Consider the following 23974-nt stretch of genomic DNA (forward strand, 5'->3'; position numbering starts at 1 on the left):
GCCAAAGAAAGAGCACAAGAAATGCATGTAAAAGCAGACACACATGTTCACACACACAGAGATACCGTAACAACATGAACCGGAAGCCATACTATTTGTGCAAAGGACCTGTAAGGCTTAAAAAAAAAAAAAAAAAAAAAAACCCCTGACATAACATGAAAGGAAAAAGAAGCCACTGAGTTCGTTCTGTGTTGAGCATCACTGGACATGGGGCCTACCCTTAAGAGTTTCTCCAGTGAGACTCCCTTGGAGAATACTAAATTTTCATTTGCAAGTGGCTTCTGTGCTAGGGATTGGGGCATCTGTCCACTTCTCATTCAGTTCTAGGACTCCATCTGGTGCGGACCTGGGCAGACCCCGTGCCCTGCCTCAGTCTCTGTCAGTTCATGTATGCACCTGCCTGCGTGTCCACAAGGCCTTGTTTCTTTGGGGTCCTCCCTCCCCACTGGCTCTTACACTTTCCACTTCCTCTTCTGGCAGGGCTCCCTGAGTCCTGAGCGAGAACTTTTGATGTTCAAGGTCTTTCTCTGTATGTTTTCTGGCTGTAGGTCTGTGTATTTGTTCCCAACTGCTACATGAGGAAACTTCTCTGATGATGGCTGAGCAAGGCATGAATCATAATTTGACCTTCTGGGTGTGAGTTACCTCACTCAGGATGATTTTCTTTCTAGTTCCATCCATTTACCTTCAAATTTCATTTTTCTTGAAATGGCTGAGCCATGTTCCATTTTCTTTATCCATCCATTGTCAGGCGTCTCGATTGTTTCCCATCTCTGGCTATTATGAATAGAGCAGTAGTGAACGTGGTTGAGGAAGTGTTTCAGTTAGTAGAATGTTTATGTAGTGAACACAAAGCCATGAGTGCAAACCCCAGCACCATGTACACCAGGTATGGTGGTCCATGCCTATAATCCCAGCACCTGGGATATGGAAGCGGAAGGATCGAGGCCAGCTATGCTAGTTGAACCCTATCCTTAAAGGGGGAAGGGGAAACTGGAGAGATGGCTCAGTGAGAATGCATATCGCTCTTAACAGAGGACTCAAACTGAGTGCCCAGCGCTCACACTAGGCAGGACAATTCACACCCACATGAGATTCCAGCTCAAGGAGGCTGCACAGGCACCCACACTCACACTCACATGCATGTGCATGAATGTACACACACACATGCACACACATAAAGTTTTTAAAATACTTCCAATTTTTAAAAAAGCTTTTAACTTGTTAGTTTCAAAAACCAAAATTGGCCAAATATTTAAGTGCCTCTCTTACTAGCTCACTTTGCGGTCATTGCAGTTAAGGGGTGCCGCTGGCAGGTGTGGGTACCTATAGGTCGATTTGCAGGTGAATGGGTCTTACATATGTTCTTCTTGTCCCTGGTAAAGCAATACTTCTGCAGGTATTGGCTGAGGTCAGCCATTGGGTTTCTTTGTCTATGACACGGAATGTGGACTTTTGTTGTTCCTGAGTGTTTCATTTTCCCTCTTGGCAGGGAAGTAGTGTGTCACCAATACCTCATGAAACCGTGATTCACATGCCCATTTCCAGCTGAGGCCTCCACGGCGTGCTCCCTGGAGAGGAGGTGAAATACTACCTGGCCCGCATGCCTGCCACTCAGCAGACCGCAGAGCCCGCTGCCTTGGTTCCCAAGGAGCAGTCACTTTCCTGAAATAATCACATAATATACACGTGCTATTTGATCCCTAAGGTGTTGCTATTTTTGTAAACTCAACTCCGAGCCAAGCACCATAAATTCCCCCCCTCCCAGAAGTGACCCCAGGCTCGAGGTTTGTAGATAGCATTACCTTTGGGGAACTCCAAGGGAAATTTCAGGATGACGGCTCCTCTGGTGCATATAGCTGCCCTCACTGTAAAGACTGGGCCTGGACAAAGCTCACAGCAGTGACGAGAGCCTGCTTTCTGGGCTAGACAAATGGATCCTCAACCTGTTGTTAGACAAAAGCAAGAAAAAGAAAAGAATGAACCTGTGGAGTCCAGACTATAGACTTGGCCCTCCCTCCCTCCCTTTCCTTGCTGTGCCCTGTGGAGCAGTTACAGCCAGACACCAGGGACCTGGTGCTTAAAGGGACCTGGGCAGTTCCCACTGTGCATTCTCAGAAACAGGCTTTCCCCACAGAGCCCTATGGGCTGAGTTAGAAAAACCTAGACAGAAAGGGCCTGGCCAAGCTGAAGGCCACACTCAAAGCTAGACTGTCACTCTGTGCTCCTTGCTCTCCAGGCCTGAGTTTCCCAATCAGAGGGGTAGATCAGAGGGCGCCCCACTCGGGAATAAAGTGCTAAGGATGTCTGAGGTGACGTCTGAGGTGAGGGTCTCGAATAAATGGGCATCCACTCAATAAGGTCAAATGGAAGCTGATGGGGTTGTGTCCACCTGCCTCGGCCGTGCCTCTGACCTGCCCTTAGAGACAGCCTGGGAAAGCAAAAATCCCCTGCTCTTCAGTTAGCTCCTCCCTGACTGACGTCTCTAGCAATGCCAGGCAGACAGCACCTGCTGTGTAGCACAGACAGTTCAGGTCAGGCGGCCTCACTGCGGGGTCCTTGGGCTCCAGCCCAGCCCCAGACCCACATATGACCCTTAGCTGCTTTAGGAGCTGATTATTTACCTGTGATCTGATCCACAAGGACCAATCAGTCAGTAACAGAGAGACCATTTGAAAGAAGGTGGGGATTTGCTTTGGCTCATGGTGTCAGAGTTTCCATTGCTCTGGGCTGAGGTGCCACAGAGTATTATCAAAATGGGAGTGCGTGGCAGCCGCTGCTTTCCTCGTGGCTTCAGAAAACAGCGAGGAAGGCCAGAGCATGGCATCACCCCCAGAGCACATTCCAGTGACCGCCTCCCTCCAACAAGGCCCCACTTTCTAAAGTTCCCAGAACCTCTCCCAAAAGCATCTTCAGGGTAAGGCTAGAGCCCCGTGCACGAGCCTGTGGGGGACATTCCGTATTTAAACCATAACACCAACAACAACCAAAAATGAATTCAAAGAAGCACAAGGTACCCACATTTTCAGAGCGGTGCTTCCTCTTCCTGTGGGGAAACCCAAGAGAACTAAATCCAGACATGCTGTTGAATGTCCAAGGAATTGGTGGCAGGTCAGGATATCTTAGGGAGCATTGTCACCAGGGACGCAGGTGCCAGGTGGCCTGAGGCCATTTCTTGGGCACTCTGGCCATTGGGATTTAACCGTACACTGCCTGGGACGTGGCAGTCTGCCTGGGCTGACTTGGAGACTTTGTTTTGAGGTAGCTTGGGGCTCCCCTCGAAGACTGTGCCACACTTGGTCACCACCATGCCTTGCTCATTCTCAGCACCAACCAGCTCCCTCCTCTGCAGCTGATGTCCCAGTCACTGCAGGTCCAGGCCACTTCGTACTGCTCTTTGTGACCTACAGAGGACCATCTGACGTGGAGGGTACCACAGAATTCCCCTGCACAGCCTAGTAATACCGTCAGTCAGCCCTTGGTGTCCACATACTTCCCCGCCAGGAGCCAGCCCTAGGTTGACAGGTCCAGAAGGGATGGAAGGAGTCGGCGATGAATGGAGTGAGCCAGGCATCATGGTCAGGAGAAGCTTGCAGCCTGACTGACTGGTAGCCAGAGCGCTTCTTTATTTATACAGAATTTAGTAAGCAGGGATAGATTCCATGTTGTTCTAAAACACAGATCATAGTATTTTTGGCTTTGGACATGTGTTTCACTTCCTCTTGCTCATCTTTTATTCATCATTAATAAACTATGACAGAACAGAATTATCATTTCTCATCAAATTTTGACATCATTAATAGACAGTTATCATTTTATTCATTAATCCCATAACCCAGTTTTTATGAATCTAGAGGCATATGACAGCCTGTTCTTAGGCTGGTAACTCTTGTGACTACAAGGACACTAGGACCAAAACCAAGTCTCCAAGGCGACCTGGGCAGGTGGCCGTGTCCCCAGCAGTGTAGTTAGCTCTTAATGGTCAGAGTGCCCAAGAGAAATCCTCAAGCAGTTATTATTCAAATTCTGGCATAATACAATGTTTACATTTTATCTTTATAGAATTGGTTTATGCCTAATCCTGGCATTCTGTTGTTCCTTTGTCATAGGACACCATGGTGGCTCTGTGTCCTGACTTTTCTAAGAAAGGAAGGTCTGACATCTCATTCTTTTTACCGTCTTTCTACATCATTCCTTACCCAACAGTTAAAGTCTCTGCATAGGGCAGAGGTTAACTTCAGCTAACCTAACTTTGTTGCTGTATATGCCACGTAATTGTCTGAGTGCACAGTGGGAAGAGGCTTGCAATCTGGCCTATGGCCAACTCTTCCAGCCCACTGAATCTTGTTGACCTTTTTAAGTTTGCTTTGTTTTGATGATCTTGTTCCTAAGAAAGTACAGGGACAGATGTTTCAAGACTATTTCATAGCCTCATGAAGAGACCTCTGGGTTCTTTATGTGTGCCACAGCCTCCAAGGCATAGGGAAGACCTTAAGGTACATAAGGCTATCTCCCTAAAATCGGGAGGGGTAGTATGTTCAGGACTTTCCTGGGGAAAGGCCCAAATGATTGATGAGAACTTTTCCATCAATCCAGTATTCCCAAATTGTACAAATAGTAAAAGTCCCCCAAGTTTGTAAGAAGTGGAGATGAAAACCATGGGTGTCTTGGCAGCCATTATGTGGCTCAGTTTGCTGGATCTTTGTCAGGCAGCTGTCATTCTCATCAGAGATGGCTGTGTCACCTCCCCTGTTCATACACAGCCTAGTGATGTCATCAGTCAGCCCTTGGTGTCCACAGATTCTGTACCAGAGGATCCAGCCAATCAGAGATCAAAGATACTCATGGGGAAATTTGTGTTTGTACTGAATACATAAGGACATTTTCTTTCCATGTCCCCAGGCAGTGTGGTTACTATTTACCAAGTCTTACAGTGTTCTTTTGTCAAAATTGGTTGGACTCTAGTCAGGTACAATGACGTAGACTTGTAGTCTCAGTAGGATCACTTGAACCCAAGAGTTCAAGACTGCTGGGCAACATGGGAAGATTCCAGACTCCAAAGAAAGAAAGAGACAGGGGAGGGACGGAGGAGGGAGGGAGGGAGGGAGAGAGAGAGAGAGAGAGAGAGAGAGAGAGAGAGAGAGAGAGAGAGAAAGAAAGAAGCCAGTTAGGAACATTTGTATAGGTCTGTTTCTGAGTCCTCTTCAGTAAATTGTTAAATCTGCCTATCGCTCTGCCAGAAACACACAGTCTGGATTACTCTGGCTGCATAGTAGCTCTGACAATTGGGGGTCCTCCCCCTCTGCTAGCCTCCTTTTAGACTATCTTAGCCTGTTGTGCTTCCTCAGCCCTCTCATTTGCTGGCACGTAAGATATGTGCCCCGCACCTGACAAAGAGTTAAATCTTGACTGAATTTTTTTGTCTGTTTGTGTGGTTGTTGTGTGACGGGGGATCTCACTATTAGCCCAGGCTGGCCTTGAACTCATGAAGGAACCACCTACCTTCCTGCTGGGCATTTATTTTAAAGTCATCGTGAGACACAAGCAACCAAGCAAACTTGACTAGGAAGTTCAAGGCTCACAGGTGCTATTGAACAGAACTTGCCAGAAACTCGGTCTGCCCGGGGTGAGCCACACCGTCTGCTTTCCTCTACCTGATAGTTTGGCTGAAGCAAACAAACAAGAACCTGCCGGAATGGAAGACAACTCCACAATCAGTGGCCCGGGATGGGGACAGGCTGACAGAAACACCTCTGTGGGGCTTATGTGTCTCTGAGGTAGCTTTGTCGCAAGGCCCTGCCCCTCTATCCTCACCCTGTTTGATTTACAGGGACCAGACCACTTGAGGACAGACTCAACACCAAACTTTGAGCCTTGCAGCAAGGGTGGCCAACCTTTGGACCTCACTGAATTCCAAATGGAACCCCCATTATTTCTGCAGCCATAGGTAGATGGTCCAGATTCCCTCCTAGGCTTCCACTAACACCCTTGACAAGAAAGGATAGGATTGCCTCATTATTATTTGCCACTGGCCTCAATACTATGCCAGCAGGGAGATACCAATTTGCTATCACATGGGAGTGGCAGCCTTTGTTCCATCTGGATCTACTTACTGGGCAGTGGGGGACTCTGCACTGCCCAGCACAGATGAAATGCCCCTCTGCTTGGCTTTCTCTGGCTCACCACCTGGAGATGTAGATGCTTCATCAGTCTTGGAGAGCAGAAGCCCAGGAATCAGAGGCCTTTGCTGGCAAGGTTGGACATTGGTCAGAATGTTTTAGTAAGGTCGTTATTTTCTAAAGCATGTCTAAACTCTTAGTGTTCCCCTTTAATGTAGCTTCAGAGGAACTTGTCTTCCCCATTGGCATTCTGGTTGATGGCTTCTTGGGCACCAAGTCTAACAGATGTTACTCCTAGCTAGTCTGCACCTTCCAGGGTCTTGTGTGTTGTTGTATATGTAGCATCCAGGGTTTTCTTGATAACAGGACAAGGGGAGGTATGTCCACCACCTTTTCCCAGAAGCAAAGCCACCTTCTCTGTTTGCTGAGTTGCATTGTTGTCTGTCTGCTGTGTGTCTAATCATTGAAATTCTCATTGTCAACTGGATGCTGCATTGACTACTCCCTGGAGTTAGGAGTTCCTTCACTGAATCAGCCATGTATTGTTTGGCCAGTCCTATTGACGTCTCATCTTCCTGCACTCCAGTGACAGCTTCTCTTGCACTTGGCAGGGAAATCTCCTTTGCCACTGGTTGACTCATGAGGGTGGTAGACTTCAGAGCCACCATGGTATGTGTGCATTTTACTGCAACATTTTCCAAACAGTTATGTGCGTTCTTTTATCTCGCTCTGTGTGTGTGTGTCTGCTGGAGCAAACATGTGTGAGCACGTATGCCCATGTGCATGTACAGAGGCCATAGGAGGGCAATGGATGTCTTTTTCACTCTTACCTTCATTCCTTTGAGGCAGAGTCTCTCCCTAAACCTGGAGCTCGCCTTTCTTTGTCTCGGCTCAAAGTAGCCAGCAAGCCCTAGCAACTCTCTGTCTCTGCTCTCTTCCTTCCTACAATACTGGGTTATAGCATATGCAGAACTATACCCAACTTGGTACGTAGGTGCTGAGGTTTGAACACAGCTCCTCGTGCTTACACAGCAAGCACTTGACCATTGGGCAGTCTCTCCAGGCCCACTGTCTTAGTTTAGTGACTGAGACCAAAGTGCAGAGTCTTCATATGCACTATGGACACTAGAGAGCAAGCTTGTTGTGTACCACCCGTAAGGCACGTGTGTGTGGAAATGTTTCCCAGTTGTCTGTGATCCAATCTATGTTTAGCCTTTCATTTGATCCATTGACCTCTCAGAGATAGACCTATCCCTGCTGTGAGGCCTGCCACAGCCACAGAAGTACTTCCTGGGAGCCCAACTTCCTCAGGGGTTGTCAGCTCTGCCCCTCTTCTTTATGGAGGGATGGTGAGCAAGGGACAGATAGCTTCTGGGTCCCCATTTCCCAGCAGCTATCTGCACACTCTGGGGGTGCTGTGGCTGGGTAACTGTCCAGAACTCTCACCCCTGTCTCTTTTGAAACAGGAGGATCATGACATCATGGAAGCTGACCTAGACAAAGATGAACTGATCCAGCCCCAGCTTGGAGAACTCTCAGGCGAGAAGCTTCTAACCACAGAGTACCTGGGCGTAAGTGCACATGCCAGAAGTGTCCTGGAACAGGAGGGGCAGAAGGACAGGCATAATTTAATGCCTTCAGTAACACAGGGTTCAGTGGGGCCTGGGTTATGAAAAGGTCCATGTTAGCCAGTTGCTCTCAGTGGGCCTGAAGTGTCTTGGAGATCTGTCAGAGACAGACCTGCTGGTGTATGGAGATGGGGAGAAGTAGGAACGAAAGGGCCTGCCAGAAGTCTTCACCATGTCCACTGTGTCACCCACAGTGATGGTCATCCCAGCTCAGTCTTTTCATTTCCATGATCTGGTAGTTTGAATGTAATTGGCCCTCATGCGCCTATAGGGAGTGGCACTATTAGGAGGTGTGGCTTTGTTGGAGGGGGTGTGGACATATTGGAGGAATGTTTCCTATGCTCAGGATTCCACCCAGTGTCTCAGCCAACTTCCTGTTGCCTGCAAGATATAGGACTCTCAGCTCCTTCTCCAGCACCATGTCTGCCTGCACACTGCCATTCTTCCCATCATAATGATAATGAACTGAATTAAAACTGTAAGTGAGCCACCATAGTTAAATGTTTTCCTTTATAAGAGTTGCCGTGGTTATGGTGTCTCTTCATAGCAATAGAAACCCTAACTAAGATACAGTCAAAGGCCACTCATTCGTTCCCGGCCACCCAGACTCAAAATAACCACACAGAAACTGTATTAATTAAATCACTGCTTGGCCTATTAGCTCTAGCTTTTTCTTGGCTAGCTCTTACATCCTTAAATTAACCCATTTCTATTATTTTATATTTTACCATGAGACTTGTGGCCTACTGGCAAGGTCCAATGGGCTCCAGGGGAGGCATCTGTCTCCAGCAGTGGCTACATGGCTTCTCTTTGACTCAGCCTTCTTTCTCCCAGCATTCAGTTTAGTTTTTCCACCTATCTCTATTCTGCTAAGCTACTGGTCAAAACAGCTTTATTCATTAACCAATAAAGCAACACATAGACAGAAGGACTTCCCACACCACTAAGACAGGAGTGAGAGTAGAGGAAGGACTCAATTGATTTATATCTCAACAGAGTCTGGGAGTGTTCTCATTTGGTAGAGTGCCTCCCTAGCATGCATGAAGCCTTGGGTTCCATTCTAAACACCACATACTTGTAATCCCAGCACAAAGGAGGTGGAGGCAAGAAGTTCAAAGTCATCTTCAATTGCATGTGAGTTTGAGGCCTGCTTAGGATATGCGAGATGCTATCTCAAAAATATTTTACTAAAATATAAATAAGTAAATAAAACATAAAAACTTAGACTCACACTCTGGCTACTTTGTGAAAAATGAGCTGGGGGGGCAAGAATGAAAGAAGAGAAAGAAGTGGTTGAAGAAAACTGGAGGAGGGCGAGCTACTACCACCCAGTTAGGAAAAGGTCTGCTGGACAGTACCCTCTGTTGTCCTCAGAATGTATCATGGAACAGAAGAGCCCCGCTGGCTGTGGAGACTCGCTTGGTTCCTGCTTGATCAATACAGTGATGCTCGCAGAGGTCAGGAGGAGACCAGCCAGGGGCTCCAAGTTGCTGGCAGCAGTCCTGAACTGTCACTAGACTTTTGTTTCTCTTGGGGAGCATGCTGGCTTCTCTAAGAGAAGACATGATTCTTCAGAGTCTCTGTAGGACCCTATACTTCAGAAGCCGGTGACCAGAAGAGGCCAGTGTGTGGGACTCCTCTGCAGGATAGGGCATAACACCTATGTCTGCGTCTCCAACTCCACAGTGCCCTAATGCCAGCAAAGGGATTAATTGTGATTTTGTCAGACATAAACCGAAACACAACCTCAGTTAATTTTGTTGGCCACTCTACATAGTATACTGCTGTGCGTGAGATCTTATGACGATATACTGACAGTTTTAAACAAAGCCTGAGGCAGGACATCCTAGGACTGCTGGTTTGGCTGAAGGTACGGGTGGAGTGCAAAAGGCAGCTTTCAGTTAGCCACCGCAGTCCACACTCGGAGCCTCCTCAATGCATGGCTGTCCCTTTAACTATGGAGGGAATGGTTTTGGATCCCACAGGAAAGTTCTAAACACTCTTGCTTATCTCACTGGTGTCCATTACCATGTGTGGAGCAGTGAGCAGTCAGAGTGAGGACTGAAAGAACCGCTTATGTGGAGGTGAAGACCACGGGCATCCTTTTCCCATGGCTGTGGGAACAAAGGACCACAACTGACTGCCTTAAAGCAGAAATGTTTTCTGTCACGGTTTTGGAGGGCAGACGTCCAAACTCCAGGTGTTGGCAGGGCTGGCCTACCCCCGAAGCTCTGAAGGAGAAACCTTGCTTGATTCTTCCAGCACATGGTGGCCCCAGGTGATCCTCGGCTTGTGGCCACATCACTCTGGTCTCTGCCTCCATCTTCAATGGCCTTCATGATTTCAGAGATCCTTAATTGTATCTGCAAAAATTCTTTTTGCAAATAAAGTCATGTTCACAGGTACCAGGGTCAGAGGAGGCATGTATTTTTTGGAGGCCTTTTGAGCCCCTAACCCCAGGCCAGCTCAGGGGTTCATCATGGAAACATCTTTATTTAAATGTATTCACAGCTCAGTTTGGGGCAGAGCCACAGTCACCAAGGGTGCATGCACACTCCTCGTACTTCCATCATTCATAAAATCACCCTTAGCTGCTCTTCTTCACCCAAACCCGTTATCTGAAGCTGCCGGCCTGCAGCCTGTGCATTCTGGGCCAGGAGTCTTAAAAGCGAGGCCTTGTCTTGCCCTTTGCACTCATGGTGCATAAAAGGATGTCACATCTCATAACTGCAGGTGCCAAATGAGGGAAACTAAAAGTGACTTTTACTATGACCAAGCAGCTGACAGAGCAGCTCAAGGGAGTGAAGGTTTGTTTTGGCTCACAGTTCAGGGATACGGTCCATCTTGGTATGAGGGGGAAACGTCTGGTAGCCACTGCGACTTGGTCCATGGCAGCAGGAACTTGTGACATGGCTCATTCATGCTGTTCTGTCAGGAAGCAGAGGGCTCGACTAGAAGCAGAACCCAGCTTCAAGGCCTGCCCTGGCCAGCCTGCATCAGCCAGCTGGGGGCCATGAGGCTGTGGGGACATCTCACTGACCAAGGGTCACTGGCATTTCTCTGGAAAGGGTTTGTGTCTGGAAGTCATGGCTTGGGGCTTTCGGCAGGACCTAGCAGACTGAGTCTGAAGATGTTTGGTTTTGAACACTTCCTCAGAAAACTAGATTCATAGCCTTAGTCTTGAAGACCATTTCCCCGACCTAGCAGAATGGCGATGAAGGTCAAGGCGCCACAGTTGCCTTCATGGAATTTACAAAAGAAGACACCGAGCAGCTAGAACTGCTCCTGATGGAGATCCACACAGAAGAAGACACCGAGCAGGTGAACTGCTCCTGATGGATAGAGATCCACACAGAAGCTGCAGAGCACAGAATTCCCTGAGACCTGCCTGAAGTCTCCGGCATGTCCGGAACTACTACTGATTTTTAAAGCCAGCACAGGTACTTAGGGCAGGGAAAAGACAAGGTACAACTGGGACACCTTGCCAAGATGCCCAGACCTGGAAGGGAGTTGTCTCCAGGTACCTGCTCTGCTGAGCCGTGATTCTTCCCCTAGCTCCAGAGAGCTGTGTATCAGAGCTCACAGCCTCTACACCAAAGAGGCCAGTCCATGCCAAATGCTGGGTAGGAGAGTGAGTTAGTCTTCCAAGCTTACACGAGAATGGCAATGGTCACATCCAGAATGGTGTTTGCCCATTCTGGTTAAGCAAAAGAATTCTGTACAAACATACCTTGTGTCTTAGTTACTGTTCTGTTGCGATAGAGACACTCTGGCCAGAGATACTGACAAAAGAAAGCTTGCTTATGGTGTCAGGTTAGTCCATGATTCCTGTGGCAGGAAGCATGGTGACAGGCAGGCAGGCATGGTGCTGGGGCAGCAGCTGAGAGCTTACATCCTGACCTGAACACAGGAGACGGAGGGAGGAAGGGAGCCTCCTCAAAGCCCCCTCTAGTGACCTTTACTTCCTCTGAACAGCTACTTACCACCAACCTCTGTGTCTCAACTGACATCCTCTTGACTACGCAGTGAAACCTGGAGTGTGTGGCTTAGCACAACTCTCTAGTCTCCAGGAAGGGACTCTAAAGCCAAGAATGTGGTAGAAATGGTATCTGATTCCCATAGGAAAGACCTCATCCATGATAAAGACAGTGTCTGAAGCCAATAGAAAAGCCCTTCCTGCCACTCCTTGTTAGTCTTCCTCCCTACCTGTTGGTAGGCGTGCTCTCTCGCTCTCTCTCTCTCTCTCTCTCTCTCTCTCTCTCTCTCTCTCTCTCTCTCTCTCTCTCTCTCTCTCTCTCCTTCTCCCTCCCTCCCTCTCTCTCCCTTGAATCATGGCTTAATTCTCTGTTGGTGTGAAAGCTCACACCAACCCCTTCAGGCTGGCTTGGATTTGTGCTCCTGAGCCATGGTTATTAATATTTGGCACAGAATAAATTATTCCCTTTACAGCAGAGTTGTTATTTTATATTCACAAAATGTAATTTTTAAAATATGTATTAGGGTGTGTTTGTAATGTTTTCTACTGAGAGATAAAAGCTGACAAGAAATATTTTTACAAGGTGTGTTTAGACAGAATTCTCTTAGCCCTTGACGTCCCAACCAGGAATGTGTCTTCTCCTGATACAGGAAAGTCAGCTCTCACATGAAGTTTTTATCTCTTATTTCTATGGAGAATAGCAGGGAAGTCAGAGACCATTCTTGTATCTGCTCTGTTTCAAGTGTCTTTAGCTCGTAATAACCTGTCTGCCAGAGTGGCCTGTTCTGGAATGATACTCTGCCACCCTTCACCCGTGAGTCAGACATTCCATGTTTCTTTGCACACTGAAGCTTGAGAATACTCTGGCCACATAGTAAATCCCTACACTAGAAGAGCTAAGTGTTTGGCCTTGTGTGACCGTGAATCATAAAATTTTCCTACTAAGCTCAAATTAATTAAATGCAACCTCTGCTCAGCCCAGTGTGTCTTTGGCAAACTGAAAAATTACTTGGTCATTCCAGCATCAAGTAACATAAGGGGAGGAGACAAGGGAGCCAAAATAGACAAATAAACAGGTAGCAGCAGTAATTGATTATTGTCAAATGTTTCTACTCTTGCAGATCTAAAAAAAAAAGACCATATGCACACATCACTAGGAAGGCTGGGTCTCATTGGCTCTGTGCCTCTGTCTCAGTGTTGTCAATTACATGTTGGTTGTCTCTTGTTCATGAGATGGCTGACAGCTACTGTCATAAACTGTAGTCAAGAAGGGGACCCCGAGCTGCAAGAGAGTCTGAGAAGATGAATTCTTTTTAACTAGACATGGTACTGTGTCATCAGTAATAAGTGAGGGAGTGGATAGTAGTCAGCTAAGAGTCTGCTGTTCCAGGTTGTTTTGTGTGTGCTGAGATAGATAGATAGATAGATAGATAGATAGATAGATAGATAGATAGATAGATAGATACATACATACATACATACATACATACATACATACATACATACATGATAGATAGATAGATAGATAGATAGATAGATAGATAGATAGATGGAGAGAGAGATGATAAATGGATAGATAGAGATAGTCAGTCTTAGGGTTTCTAGTGCTGTGAAGAGACACCATGACCATTGCAACTCTTATAAAGGAAAACATTTTGTTAGAGCTGACTTGCTTTTCAGAGGTTTAGCCCATTATCAGCATGGCAGAAAGTATGGTGGCATGCAATCAGACATGGTGCTGGAGGGGAGTTGAGAGTTCAGTGTCTTGATCCACAGGCAGCAGAAGAGAGACTGACACACATTGGCCAGGCTTGAGCATCTGAGACCTCAAAGCCCACCCCTGTGACAGACTTCCTCCATCAAGGCCACACCTCCTGATAGTGCCTCTCCTAATTGCCTATGGGGGGCGTTTTCTTTCAAACCACCACAGACAGACAGACAGATTCTGTAATTTCTCTTTTTTTGTTTGTCGTGTATATGTGTATGTTTGAGATAGGGTTTCTCTGAGTAACAGCTCTGGCCATCCTATAACTCATCGCTTTTATCATGGTTAAAAACACATTTTGCCCTGGGAGAACCTTCCTTCAGGCAGAGCCTCCATCTGTAGTCCAGATGGAGCTATTCTTGGTCTAGAGGTACAGCCACACCCTTTGCCAATTTCTGAAGCTCCTCAGGCATTTCCTTGGAATCCAGCTTGAAGAGTGCATCCTCATCAACAGATGCAGCGCAGGCAGGGCCACTGAGAAGTCCCTGGGTGTCCTTGTGCGGGCCCAGCAGACAGGAGGAAAGCTCTGACCTAAGGAATGGCTAGTGAATGGTCCCTGCACTGCGTGCCAGATGCATTGCCAGGTCCTGTTTTCAAGCATCCAAAAAACAAATAAGTGATTTATTATCTGACCCCATGGGAGGTTCTGGGAGGGGTGGTCTCCCACAAAACAGCGAGCCAGCAGGAGCCTCAGACTCGACTGGAAGAAGTCTTTGTGGCACTGGCCCCTTATCTAGTAGCTTAACTACTGGTTTTGTTTCAGTCTCACTAAGTAGCCCAGGCTAACCTTAAACTGGATATGTTTCTCAGCTTCTTGGGATGGCCCAAATTCTAGCTAGCATAGCAGAGAGAATGTAGATCAGGCTGTCCCTTAGCCTACAGAGATACACCGTCTCTGCCTCCCTCCCGGGTGCTGGCTTTATACAAATTTATACCACTACACCTGGTTAAAATGTTGATTTTTTTTTTTAAATCGAATCTGCCTGGTTTTTCTCCCCTTCTCACCTTTAAAAATTCAGTTCTCTTGCCTTCCTATACTATACTAAGGATAAGGAAGCAGAGAGGGAAATCAAAGAAGCATGACCTTTCACGATAGCCACAAATAGCATAAAATATCTTGGGGTAACTCTGTCCAAGGAAGTGAAAGATCTATTTGACAAGAACTTTAAGTCTTTGAAGAAAGAAATTGCAGAGGACACCAGAAAATGGAAGGATCTCCCTTGCTCTTGGATTGGGAGGATCAACATAGTAAAAATGGCAATTCTACCAAAAGCAATCTATAGATTCAATGCAATCCCCATCAAAATCCCATCAAAATTCTTCACAGATCTGGAGAAGACAATAATCAACTTTATATGGAAAAACAAAAAACCCAGGATAGCCAAAACAATCTTATACAATAAAGGAACGTCTGGAGGCATTACCATCCCTGACTTCAAACTCTATTACAGAGCTACAGTATTGAAAACAGCTTGGTATTGGCATAAAAACAGAGAAGTCGACCAATGGAATCGAATAGAAGACCCTGACTTTAACCCACAAACATATGAACACCTGATTTTCGATAAAGGAGCTAAAAGTATACAATGGAAAAAAGAGAGCATCTTCAACAAATTGTGCTGGCAAAACTGGATGTCAATCTGTAGAAGAATGAAAATAGACCCATATCTATCACCATGCACAAAACTCAAGTCCAAGTGGGTGAAAGACCTCAATATCAGTCCAAACACACTGAACCTGATTGAAGAGAAAGTGGGAAGTACTCTACAACACGTGGGCACAGGAGACCACTTCCTACGTATAACCCCAGCAGCACAGACAGTAAGGGCCTCATCGAATAAATGGGACCTCCTGAGACTGAGAAGCTTCTGTAAAGCAAAGGACACTGTTGCTAAGACAGAAAGGCAACCCACTGACTGGGAGAAGATCTTCACCAACCCCACAACTGACAAAGGTCTGATCTCCAAAATATATAAAGAACTCAAGAAACTAGACCGTAAAAGGCTAATCAACCCAATTATAAAATGGGGCACTGAGTTGAACAGAGATCTCTCAACAGAAGAAGTTCAAATGGCCAAAAGACACCTAAGGTCATGCTCAACTTCCTTAGCGATCAGGGAAATGCAAATCAAGACAACTTTAAGATACCATCTTACACCTGTCAGAATGGCAAAAATCAAAAACACCAATGATAGCCTTTGCTGGAGAGGTTGTGGAGAAAGGGGTACACTCATCCATTGCTGGTGGGAATGCAAACTTGTGCAACCACTCTGGAAAGCAGTGTGGAGGTTTCTCAGGAAATTTGGGATCAACCTACCCATGGACCCAGCAATACCACTCTTGGGAATATACCCAAGAGAGGCCTTATCACACAACAAAAGTATATGCTCTACTATGTTTATAGCAGCATTGTTTGTAATAGCCAGAACCTGGAAACAACCTAGATGCCCTTCAATTGAAGAATGGATGAAGAAAGTATGGAATATATACATATTAGAGTACTACTCAGCAGTAAAAAACAAGGACTTCTTGAAGTTTGCAGGCAAATGGATGGAAATAGAAAACACCATCCTGAGTGAGGTAAGCCAGACCCAAAAAGAGGAACATGGGATGTTCTCACTCATATTTGGTTTCTAGCCATAAATAAAGGACATTGAACCTATAATTCGGGTTCTTAGAGAAGCTAAATAAGAAGGAGAACCCAAAGAAAATCATATAGGCATCCTCCTGAATATTAAACTTCATCAGGCGATGAAAGGAGACAGAGACAGAGACCCACATTGGAGCACCGGACTGAAATCTCAAGGTCCAAATCAGGAGCAGAAGGAGAGAGAGCACAAGCAAGGAACTCAGGACCGCGAGGGGTGCACCCATACACTGAGACAATGGGGATGTTCTATCAGGAACTCACCAAGGCCAGCTGGCCTGGGTCTGAAAAAGCCTGGGTCAAAACTGGTCTCGCTGAACATAGCGGACAAGGAGGACTACTGAGACCTCAAGAACAATGGCAACGGGTTTTTGATTCTACTGGACCTATTGGTTTCGTGGGAGCCTAGGCAGTTTCGTGGATGCTCACCTTACTAGACCTGGATGGAGGTGGGTGGTCCTTGGACTTCCCACAGGGCAGAGAACCCTGATTGCTCTTTGGGGTTACGAGGGAGGGGGACTTGATTGGGGGAGGGGGAGGGAAATGGGAGGCGGTGGCGGGGAAGAGACAGAAATCTTTAATAAATAAAATTTAAAAAAAAGATTCAGTTCTCTTCAAAGCCTACAGTAACTACTGTTCTTGCCTGTTTTTTTTTTCTTCCTGTGCCTTTTTAAGTTTTATGCTGCTACATGTGATTGTATGCACAGCTAGAAGGGCTCCTCTCCCCTCATAACGTGTGTGCTCCCACAGAGCCTGCAGCGCAGACCCTGTCATGTAGCCCCTTTTGTTTATTTGGTTTTCTTTTTTTTCTTTTGTTTTTTCGAGACAGGGTTTCTTTGTGGCTTTGGAGCCTGTCCTGGAACTAGCTCTTGTAGACCAGGCTGGCCTCAAACTCACAGAGATCCACCTGCCTCTGCCTCCCGAGTGCTGGGATTAAAGGTGTGCACCACCACCGCTTGGCTCTTATTTGGTTTTCATTATTGTTTCTAGGTTTTCCTTTTTCTTTTTTGGTACATGGTGTGTGTGCACGTATGTGTGTTCATATAGTGTGTGTGCATGGAGGTCACAAGTTGACACTGAATGTCACATGTCTTCCTTTTTTACTCTCCACCTATTGAGAGAGGAAATTGAGGCAGGATCTCTCACCAAACCCAGAGCTCTGGGATCTGGCTACTCTCCTTAGCCTATTTACCCAGGCATCCCTGGTCTGTATTTCCCAGCTAGGACTTCAAGCTAGACACTGTGTCTGCCCAGCTTTTATGTAGGTGCTGGGATCTGAACTCTGATCTTACATCATCTCCCCCACCCTACCCCCACTTATTTTTAAGACAGAATTTCATGTAGCCCAGGCTAACCTCAAACTTGCTACGTAACTGAATTCTGATCTTCCTGCATCCTAGGAATACAGGTGCCCTTGGGCCTGGAAGTTCATGTCCCTGGAAACCTCTCCCCTTTCGTCCGCTCAGACACACTGTTCCAAACCTGTTTCTTCCACCAGATCATGACCAACACTGGGAAGGCGCGGCGGAAAGGCCTGGCCAGCGTGCAGTGGAGTGGGGATGAGCCCCTGCGGCGGCCCGTCACTCCTGGCGGCCACAGGACAGGGTGCCCAGTGTAAGTTCGGGATACAGGAAACGGGAGTCTATTTTCTTACGCTCTGCTTTGGTTAACTGCTGTGTAATATATATTAAAGTACACAATAAAGTGTTCTTTCTGGAAAGCTTTTCTCCTTGTTTATCTCTTGAGGAGTTTTGGAGGAAAATCAAGTGAGGTCCTATATCCCCATACACACTTAGGCTTCTTCCAGGAGAAGTATGTGACTTTATAAAACCCTAGGGCCACCTCCAAAGACTACTGCTGGCCAAGGTCATTTCAGAAGGAAGCTACTGAGCCGTGGCGGATTCAGCCGGTTTGAACTCCTGCCCTGGCGTCCATTCCTGAATGAATGGTGTTCATTCAGCACCAGGCCCAGTGCTGGGACTGGAGTGTCTTAGCTCTGCTTTAGAAGAGAGCAGCTATGTGGCCCGCGGCATGCACAAACCCTGGGTTCTAACCCCCAGCACAGGAAAAACAGATAGGGAAAGCAGCCATGTGCGTTTTCTAGCTGCCAGGCACTGCATTCTCTGTAGCCTGGTCTCTACCTCTTGACAGAAAAATAAAACTTCAGTCAGGTCACCTGGGCCTCTGGGCCTCCTGAAAGGCTTGGGGCTCAGCTGCCAGTCCCTGCCTGCCCTGTCTTTTCCTGGACTGGGAAAACTATAACCAGGTGTGCAGGAACAATCCTAGCGCGCTGGCTAGGAGCCTCCAGTTCCCCACTCGGCCGGTAGTGACCTTCTCCTAATAGCCACACCGTGTTTTCCTTAGCCCCTATCGCTGGACAGTTTGACATTTCCAGTTGTTCTGTGCGACAACCTTATGATAAACCAGAAGGCACTGAGCAGCCAAGAGGGTGGAGATACCTGTCCGTGTGAGCTCCGCGCCACAGCTCCGGAACCCAGTGTCCACACCTGCTCTTGCCCGGCATTGCCCGTCTGGAATTTGCTGGGTGACACTTCCCACACCATAGGTCAGCACTCTGAGGGCTGCTTGGCTAGCTCTCTTGTGCTTCTGTTTCTCGGTTTTTAATTTTTGATACACAGGTAAGTATATTGTGTTCTTTTCTCTTGCGCGCACAGCCTGCAGTAGAACTGAGAGAACACCCCACTAAAGGGATTCGGCATTCACGTCGCCTTTTCTCTCGCTCTCTTGCTCTCTGTGTGTCCAGCACAGCCTTTACGAATACCCTTGTCCTGTTTTTAAGAGATTCACTTCTTCTGTGTGAGTGGGGGTGCTCACGGAGACTAGAAAAGAGCAGCGGATCCTCTGGTTTTTGGGGTTTCGAGGGATTGCAACCACCCGACATGGGCGCTAATCCTGATCCTCTGATAGAGCAGCGAGCACTAACTACTGAGCCATCTCGCCCGACCCTTGTTTGTTTGTTTTGTTTTCTCAAGACAGGGTCTCACTGTGTCACTCCAGATGCCCTGGAACTCACTATGTAGCCCAGGTTGGCCTCAGACTCACAGGGTGCTGGGATTAAAGGCTTGTGCCACTACACCCGGCCTTCCAGACCCTTGTTTTATATTTTGTTTGTTGAGACAAGGTCTCACTATGAATCACTGACTGACCCAGAACTTACTACGTAAAGCAGGCTAGCCAGAGATTCATCTGCTTCTGCCCCTCTAGGGCTAGGATCGAAGGTGTGCTCTGCCAACCTGGCCTTTCTTTTGTATCACATGGTCCAGGCTGGCCTTGAACTTGCTGTGTGGCCGAGGAATAGTCTCACAGTCCTGTACCACCATACCTGGCTTATACAGCTTTTTGTTTCTTCATTTTTTTTTCTTACTGAACTGTTTAAAAGAAGGTTCCAGACCCTCAGCATAAACCTCCTAAGAATAAGAACACCCTCTTAGATGTGCCGGTTGCCCTGGTGTGATGGTGTATCGTCTGTGTATTGAAATGTCACACTGTACCCATACGTATGTGCACACGCTGTGATGACTAGGTAGGAACAACCACTTGACCACACCTCCAAGCTTCCAGTAGTGTGAACTGTGTCGCCATGCCTTCCTTGTCCTCCGGTGCGTCATTCACAGTTGAGGGTTTCTGCCTTGGTCTGGAATATAGCAAGAGATGAGTACTGGTCAGCCTAGTTTAAAATGGTCCCTTGGGACAGAAGAGCAAGAGGAACTGATAAAATGCCTGTTGGGCATGGGAAAGAAAACAGTCTTCAATTTTTATTTTTTTTATTTTTTTTTAATTTTAATTTTTTTTTTTGGTTTTTCGAGACAGGGTTTCTCTGTGGTTTTGGAGTCTGTCCTAGAACTAGCTCTTGTAGACCAGGCTGGTCTCGAACTCACAGAGATCCGCCTGCCTCTGCCTCCTGAGTGCTGGGATTAAAGGCGTGCGCCACCACTGCCCGGCCAGTCTTCAATTTTTAGACAATAACTAAAACCCTGGCTTCACAGCAAGGCAACCATGCTATAAGGACATTTTAGTCAGAGGTGACCATGGATCTAACAAATTTAACACTGACCAAGGGGCACTGTTCATTCTTGGGCCAGGTGACCTGTCCTTGGGCGTGCTTTTCCAGCACCCCTGGATCTGCCGTTCTCCCCCCCCCCCATGAAGCAGTGGCTACCCCCAAGTCCCTCTGCCAGAATGAAGCGAGTCCGGGTCTCATTTATAGCCCAGGCCGGCCTCAAACTCACTATCCACTGCCTCAACCCCTTGAGTGCTGGGAATACAGCTGTGTACCACCCCACCACCTCCAAGTTCAACATTGTTTTCATTTCTATGACTGATGGGGTGTAAACTCAGTCCTAGGGACCCAAAAATAAGTGAGCTGTGACACCTACCCTCAGAAGCACTCAGAACAAATCCTGTAACAAGAAAAGGCATGGAGAGATCTGCTCGGTGTGACCTAAGGCTGTGACAGTGTTCAGAAAACCTGCAGCCCCCTGAGGGCCCTGAGGGACGGTAGGTCGTTAGACTTCCTACCTCTGCTTCTTGAATTCACACTCAAGGAATCTGACTCTGCTCACAACCATGACCCCTTGGTAACCTTGCATTGCTTCCAGACAAATCCAGAATCTTAGGCCTCCTGGAGACACTTAGTTAATGTGTGTTTCACAGATTTCTGGGTCACTGGCTCTACCCTGTAATTTCCAGACCCGCACAGGGTACTTGTTACCGTAGTGATTATGATGAAATATCGACATGCCCAGTAGAGAAGGCTGGCTACCAAGCTATGGTCATGAACAGTATTGGAAATATGTAGGAGCATTAAGAATAGTTGATGACACGTAGCTCCTCACAATGTGATAATACGGTGTTGAATACAAAAGCAAACTGTAAAGTGGGATGACGGGCCAACTGTAAAGAGCCAGACTGGCCCGTTGGTCCAGGTTCTTTGAAGTATATATTTGCCTTTTGTTTTTTCTCCCCTTTCGAAAAAAAAAACAAACGAAACAGGTTTTGTGGTGCCTGCCCTGTTTTTTAAGACAGGTTCTCACTATAAGGCCCTGGCTGGCTTGGAACTTACTTGTAGAGTACGCTGGCCTTGAATTTGCAGAGATCCACCTGTCTCTGCCTCCCTAGGACTGGGCTTAAAGATATACACCACAATGAGACAGGGTCTCAGGTAGCTTGTATTTAACTGAGGCCTGGAGCTTGTATTTAACTGAGGACGACCGTCATGTGTCTGTTCTCTTGCCTCCCCCTCCCAAGTGCCAGGTCAGAGGCCTGTGCCAGCATGCCTGGTTAACACAGTGCTGGGGGTAGCTCCCAGGGCCCCCTGTCTGCCAGGCAGGCTGCGTAACCAACTGAGCCGCGTTCCCAGCCAGTTTTTTAAACACTGATTTAACCGTGAAGTGGTCACTATGGATATTGTGATAGGGGCTGTTCTACACATCCTTTGTATTACCTAATTTTCTTCTTGATAAGCACTATCAAGTTTTATCAAGAACGGAAAGGCTGAGGTAAACACGGGCACACGACTCCACCCTCTCCCAGCCTTGTCTTGGCTGTGCTGTGCCTCACAGAGACGGCTTCAATCCAGGCTTCAATCCAGGTCGGCCTACCGAACTTTCCTGGATTCTGGAGGCCCTTTGCTCCATCTCGACACTTACTGCCCCTCTCTGCCGCTCCCCAGCTTCTCCTTCCTTTAGTCTCCCGTACCCTTAGGTGCTCTCTGGTTACTTGCACCGGTCTCGCTTCTTCCTGAATGTCCAGGATCACAGGTGACTTTACAGTTCCCAACTCTTGGCACCCTCAGGGCCCTCTGCACAGTTACTAACCCAGCTCCCTCCCAGTGACTGTCCCACCCCTGTCCCCAACACAGTGGGCTGGCCTTCTGCCATAACCCAGCTTCCTCCTGTGTGCTGGGTTCTGGATAAGGTATAGAGCCCCAATCTGGGGTCCTCACCCTGCTCATTGATAGCACCCCAGCCCAACTTGGACTTACAGATAGACGTGCCTCAGAGCACCCCAGCCAGTATCTACAGGGGCAGCATAACAGCCTCAGCCGGTACCTCAGGGACTGACATGGACCCCTGCAATAGCCCAGCCAGAACTCACCCTTCACTCTTTGCCTCTGCCCTCTGCCCTCTGGGCCTTCACCAGAGCCACCTTTCCCTCCTGACCTTCTCCCTTCTCTCCTGCTATCCCATACCCACCAGGACCACAGAGGGCCTGTAGCACAAAGAATAAAAACCCAGAGACAGATATTGGGGCTCAAGCTGAAGATCAGAAAAGCAAAACAGCCAAACCACTAGAGAAGTCTTACCTCTACCAGGGCTGGGCGGCTGCAGACTGAGCCCCGAGTCCCTGTCTCCTCCTGTCTTATATTCCCTTTAGTGCTGGAATTAAAGACATGACTCCCTAGTACTGGGATTAAAGGTGTGAGCCACCACCACCAGGATGTTTCTGCACTGATCTTGGGTAGCCCAGGGTGACCTGGAACCCACAGAGACCCATCTGACTTTGTCCCCCCAAATCCTGGGATTGAAGATGCATGACACCACTGTCTGGGCTCTAGTGGCTTAGTTTGACCCTCTGATTTTTCAGGCAAGCTTTATTTATTAAAACATAAATAAAGATCACTATAGAGGAATCCTTCTAACACAGAATGTCATTTTTTGTTTTTTATTTGGCTCCTCGTCTCCCTCAGGATTCAAATCTAAACATCTTTCTTGTCCCTCTTTACCTTGCCCTCTTCTTTCCCTCCCTGGCCCCCAAGAAAACTCCAGCTCCGAGCTAGAAGCTGAGTGGCCCACTTCTAACTCACTGCAGGCCCAGCACCATGTTGAGAAGTCTCTCCAGCATGGTTCCGCGTCTCCTTGTCTCTGTTGAACCGGAGAAGCTGATACTGATCGGCAGTCATTTTCCCTTATGTGACCCTAGGCAGGCGTCGTTGTCATTGAGCTGTGACTCACTAAGCCCCTGCTGAGTCCATGGCCCGTGTCTGCTTGCTGAGTGAGTGCTCTGTCACACACACACACAGCTAGAGTGTCTGTCCAGGCTGACGCACAGAACCCCCAGAGTGCTTGCCTGTCTCTTAGGGTCAGCTGGACCAGTGTCACATACACACAGCTAGAGACCTGTCTGTCCAGGATGACGCACAGAGCCCCCACAGTCTCTCAGGGTCGGCTGGACCAGAAATTCCATCCATCTCCTCGACATGGGGCCATCGCTTGTCTCAGCTGTGAGCTTGCCTGCCTCTCTTCAGGGATGACGTGACAGGATGTCACAGTTAGCCTTATCCTTTGAGAAGTGCTCTGTGCCTTGTTTGGTGGAAACATGAGGGGTCTTGAGCAACCCGCAGCTCTTGAGATAGACTGGTGTGTTCAACACATGCTAACCCTTGGAGTGCTGTGAAATCACAAGGGGATTAGCAGGCATGAATTCCAACTGCCACCTTACAGGTCCTGCTGGCCTCTGTCGCTACACTTTAAAAAGGTTCTGCAGAGCCAGGCAGTGGTGGCACAGGTTTTAATCCCAGCATTCAGGAGGCAGAGGCAGGAGGATCTCAGTGAGTTTGAGGCCACCGTGGTCTACAGAGTGAGTTCCAGAACAGCTAGAGCTACACAGAGAAGCCTTGTTTAAAACAAAACAAACAAACAAGGTGGTTTATCCAGGCGTTGGCTCTGCTTCTCACCCCAGCACTTAGGGGAGGAAGGTAGGAAGGTCAGAAGTTCAAGGCAGTTCTCAGCTACATTAAGAGCTCAAGTCCAGCCTGGGCTACTTGAGAGCCCATCTTTAAAAAAAAAAAAAAAAAAAAAAAAAAAAAAAAAGGAAGAA

At 47.6% G+C, this 23974-nt stretch overlaps 2 protein-coding genes across 12 annotated transcripts in view; one reads left to right on the forward strand and one right to left on the reverse strand.

Annotated features, from left to right (window-relative positions):
* The window catches only part of Htr2b (5-hydroxytryptamine receptor 2B), a 748006-nt gene that overhangs the window by 147378 nt on the left and 576654 nt on the right, over positions 1-23974 (reverse strand). The gene's annotated exons all lie outside the window — the stretch shown is intronic.
* The window catches only part of Armc9 (armadillo repeat containing 9), a 137292-nt gene that overhangs the window by 89658 nt on the left and 23660 nt on the right, over positions 1-23974 (forward strand). For 3 of the 4 annotated variants that reach the window (XM_050123108.1, XM_050123109.1, XM_050123110.1), the window contains exons 20-21: positions 7586-7690; positions 17634-17749. In XM_050123108.1, the coding sequence (XP_049979065.1) occupies positions 7586-7690; positions 17634-17749 (221 nt within the window). Of the gene's footprint in view, positions 1-7585; positions 7691-17535; positions 17856-23974 lie in introns of those variants that run through there. The other variant, XM_050123111.1, reaches the window with a different exon arrangement.

This window comes from Alexandromys fortis, unplaced genomic scaffold (genome assembly GCF_014885135.2).
Source record: "Alexandromys fortis isolate MF-2015 unplaced genomic scaffold, M_Fortis_MF-2015_v1.1 scaffold_213, whole genome shotgun sequence".
NCBI lineage: Eukaryota > Metazoa > Chordata > Mammalia > Rodentia > Cricetidae > Alexandromys > Alexandromys fortis.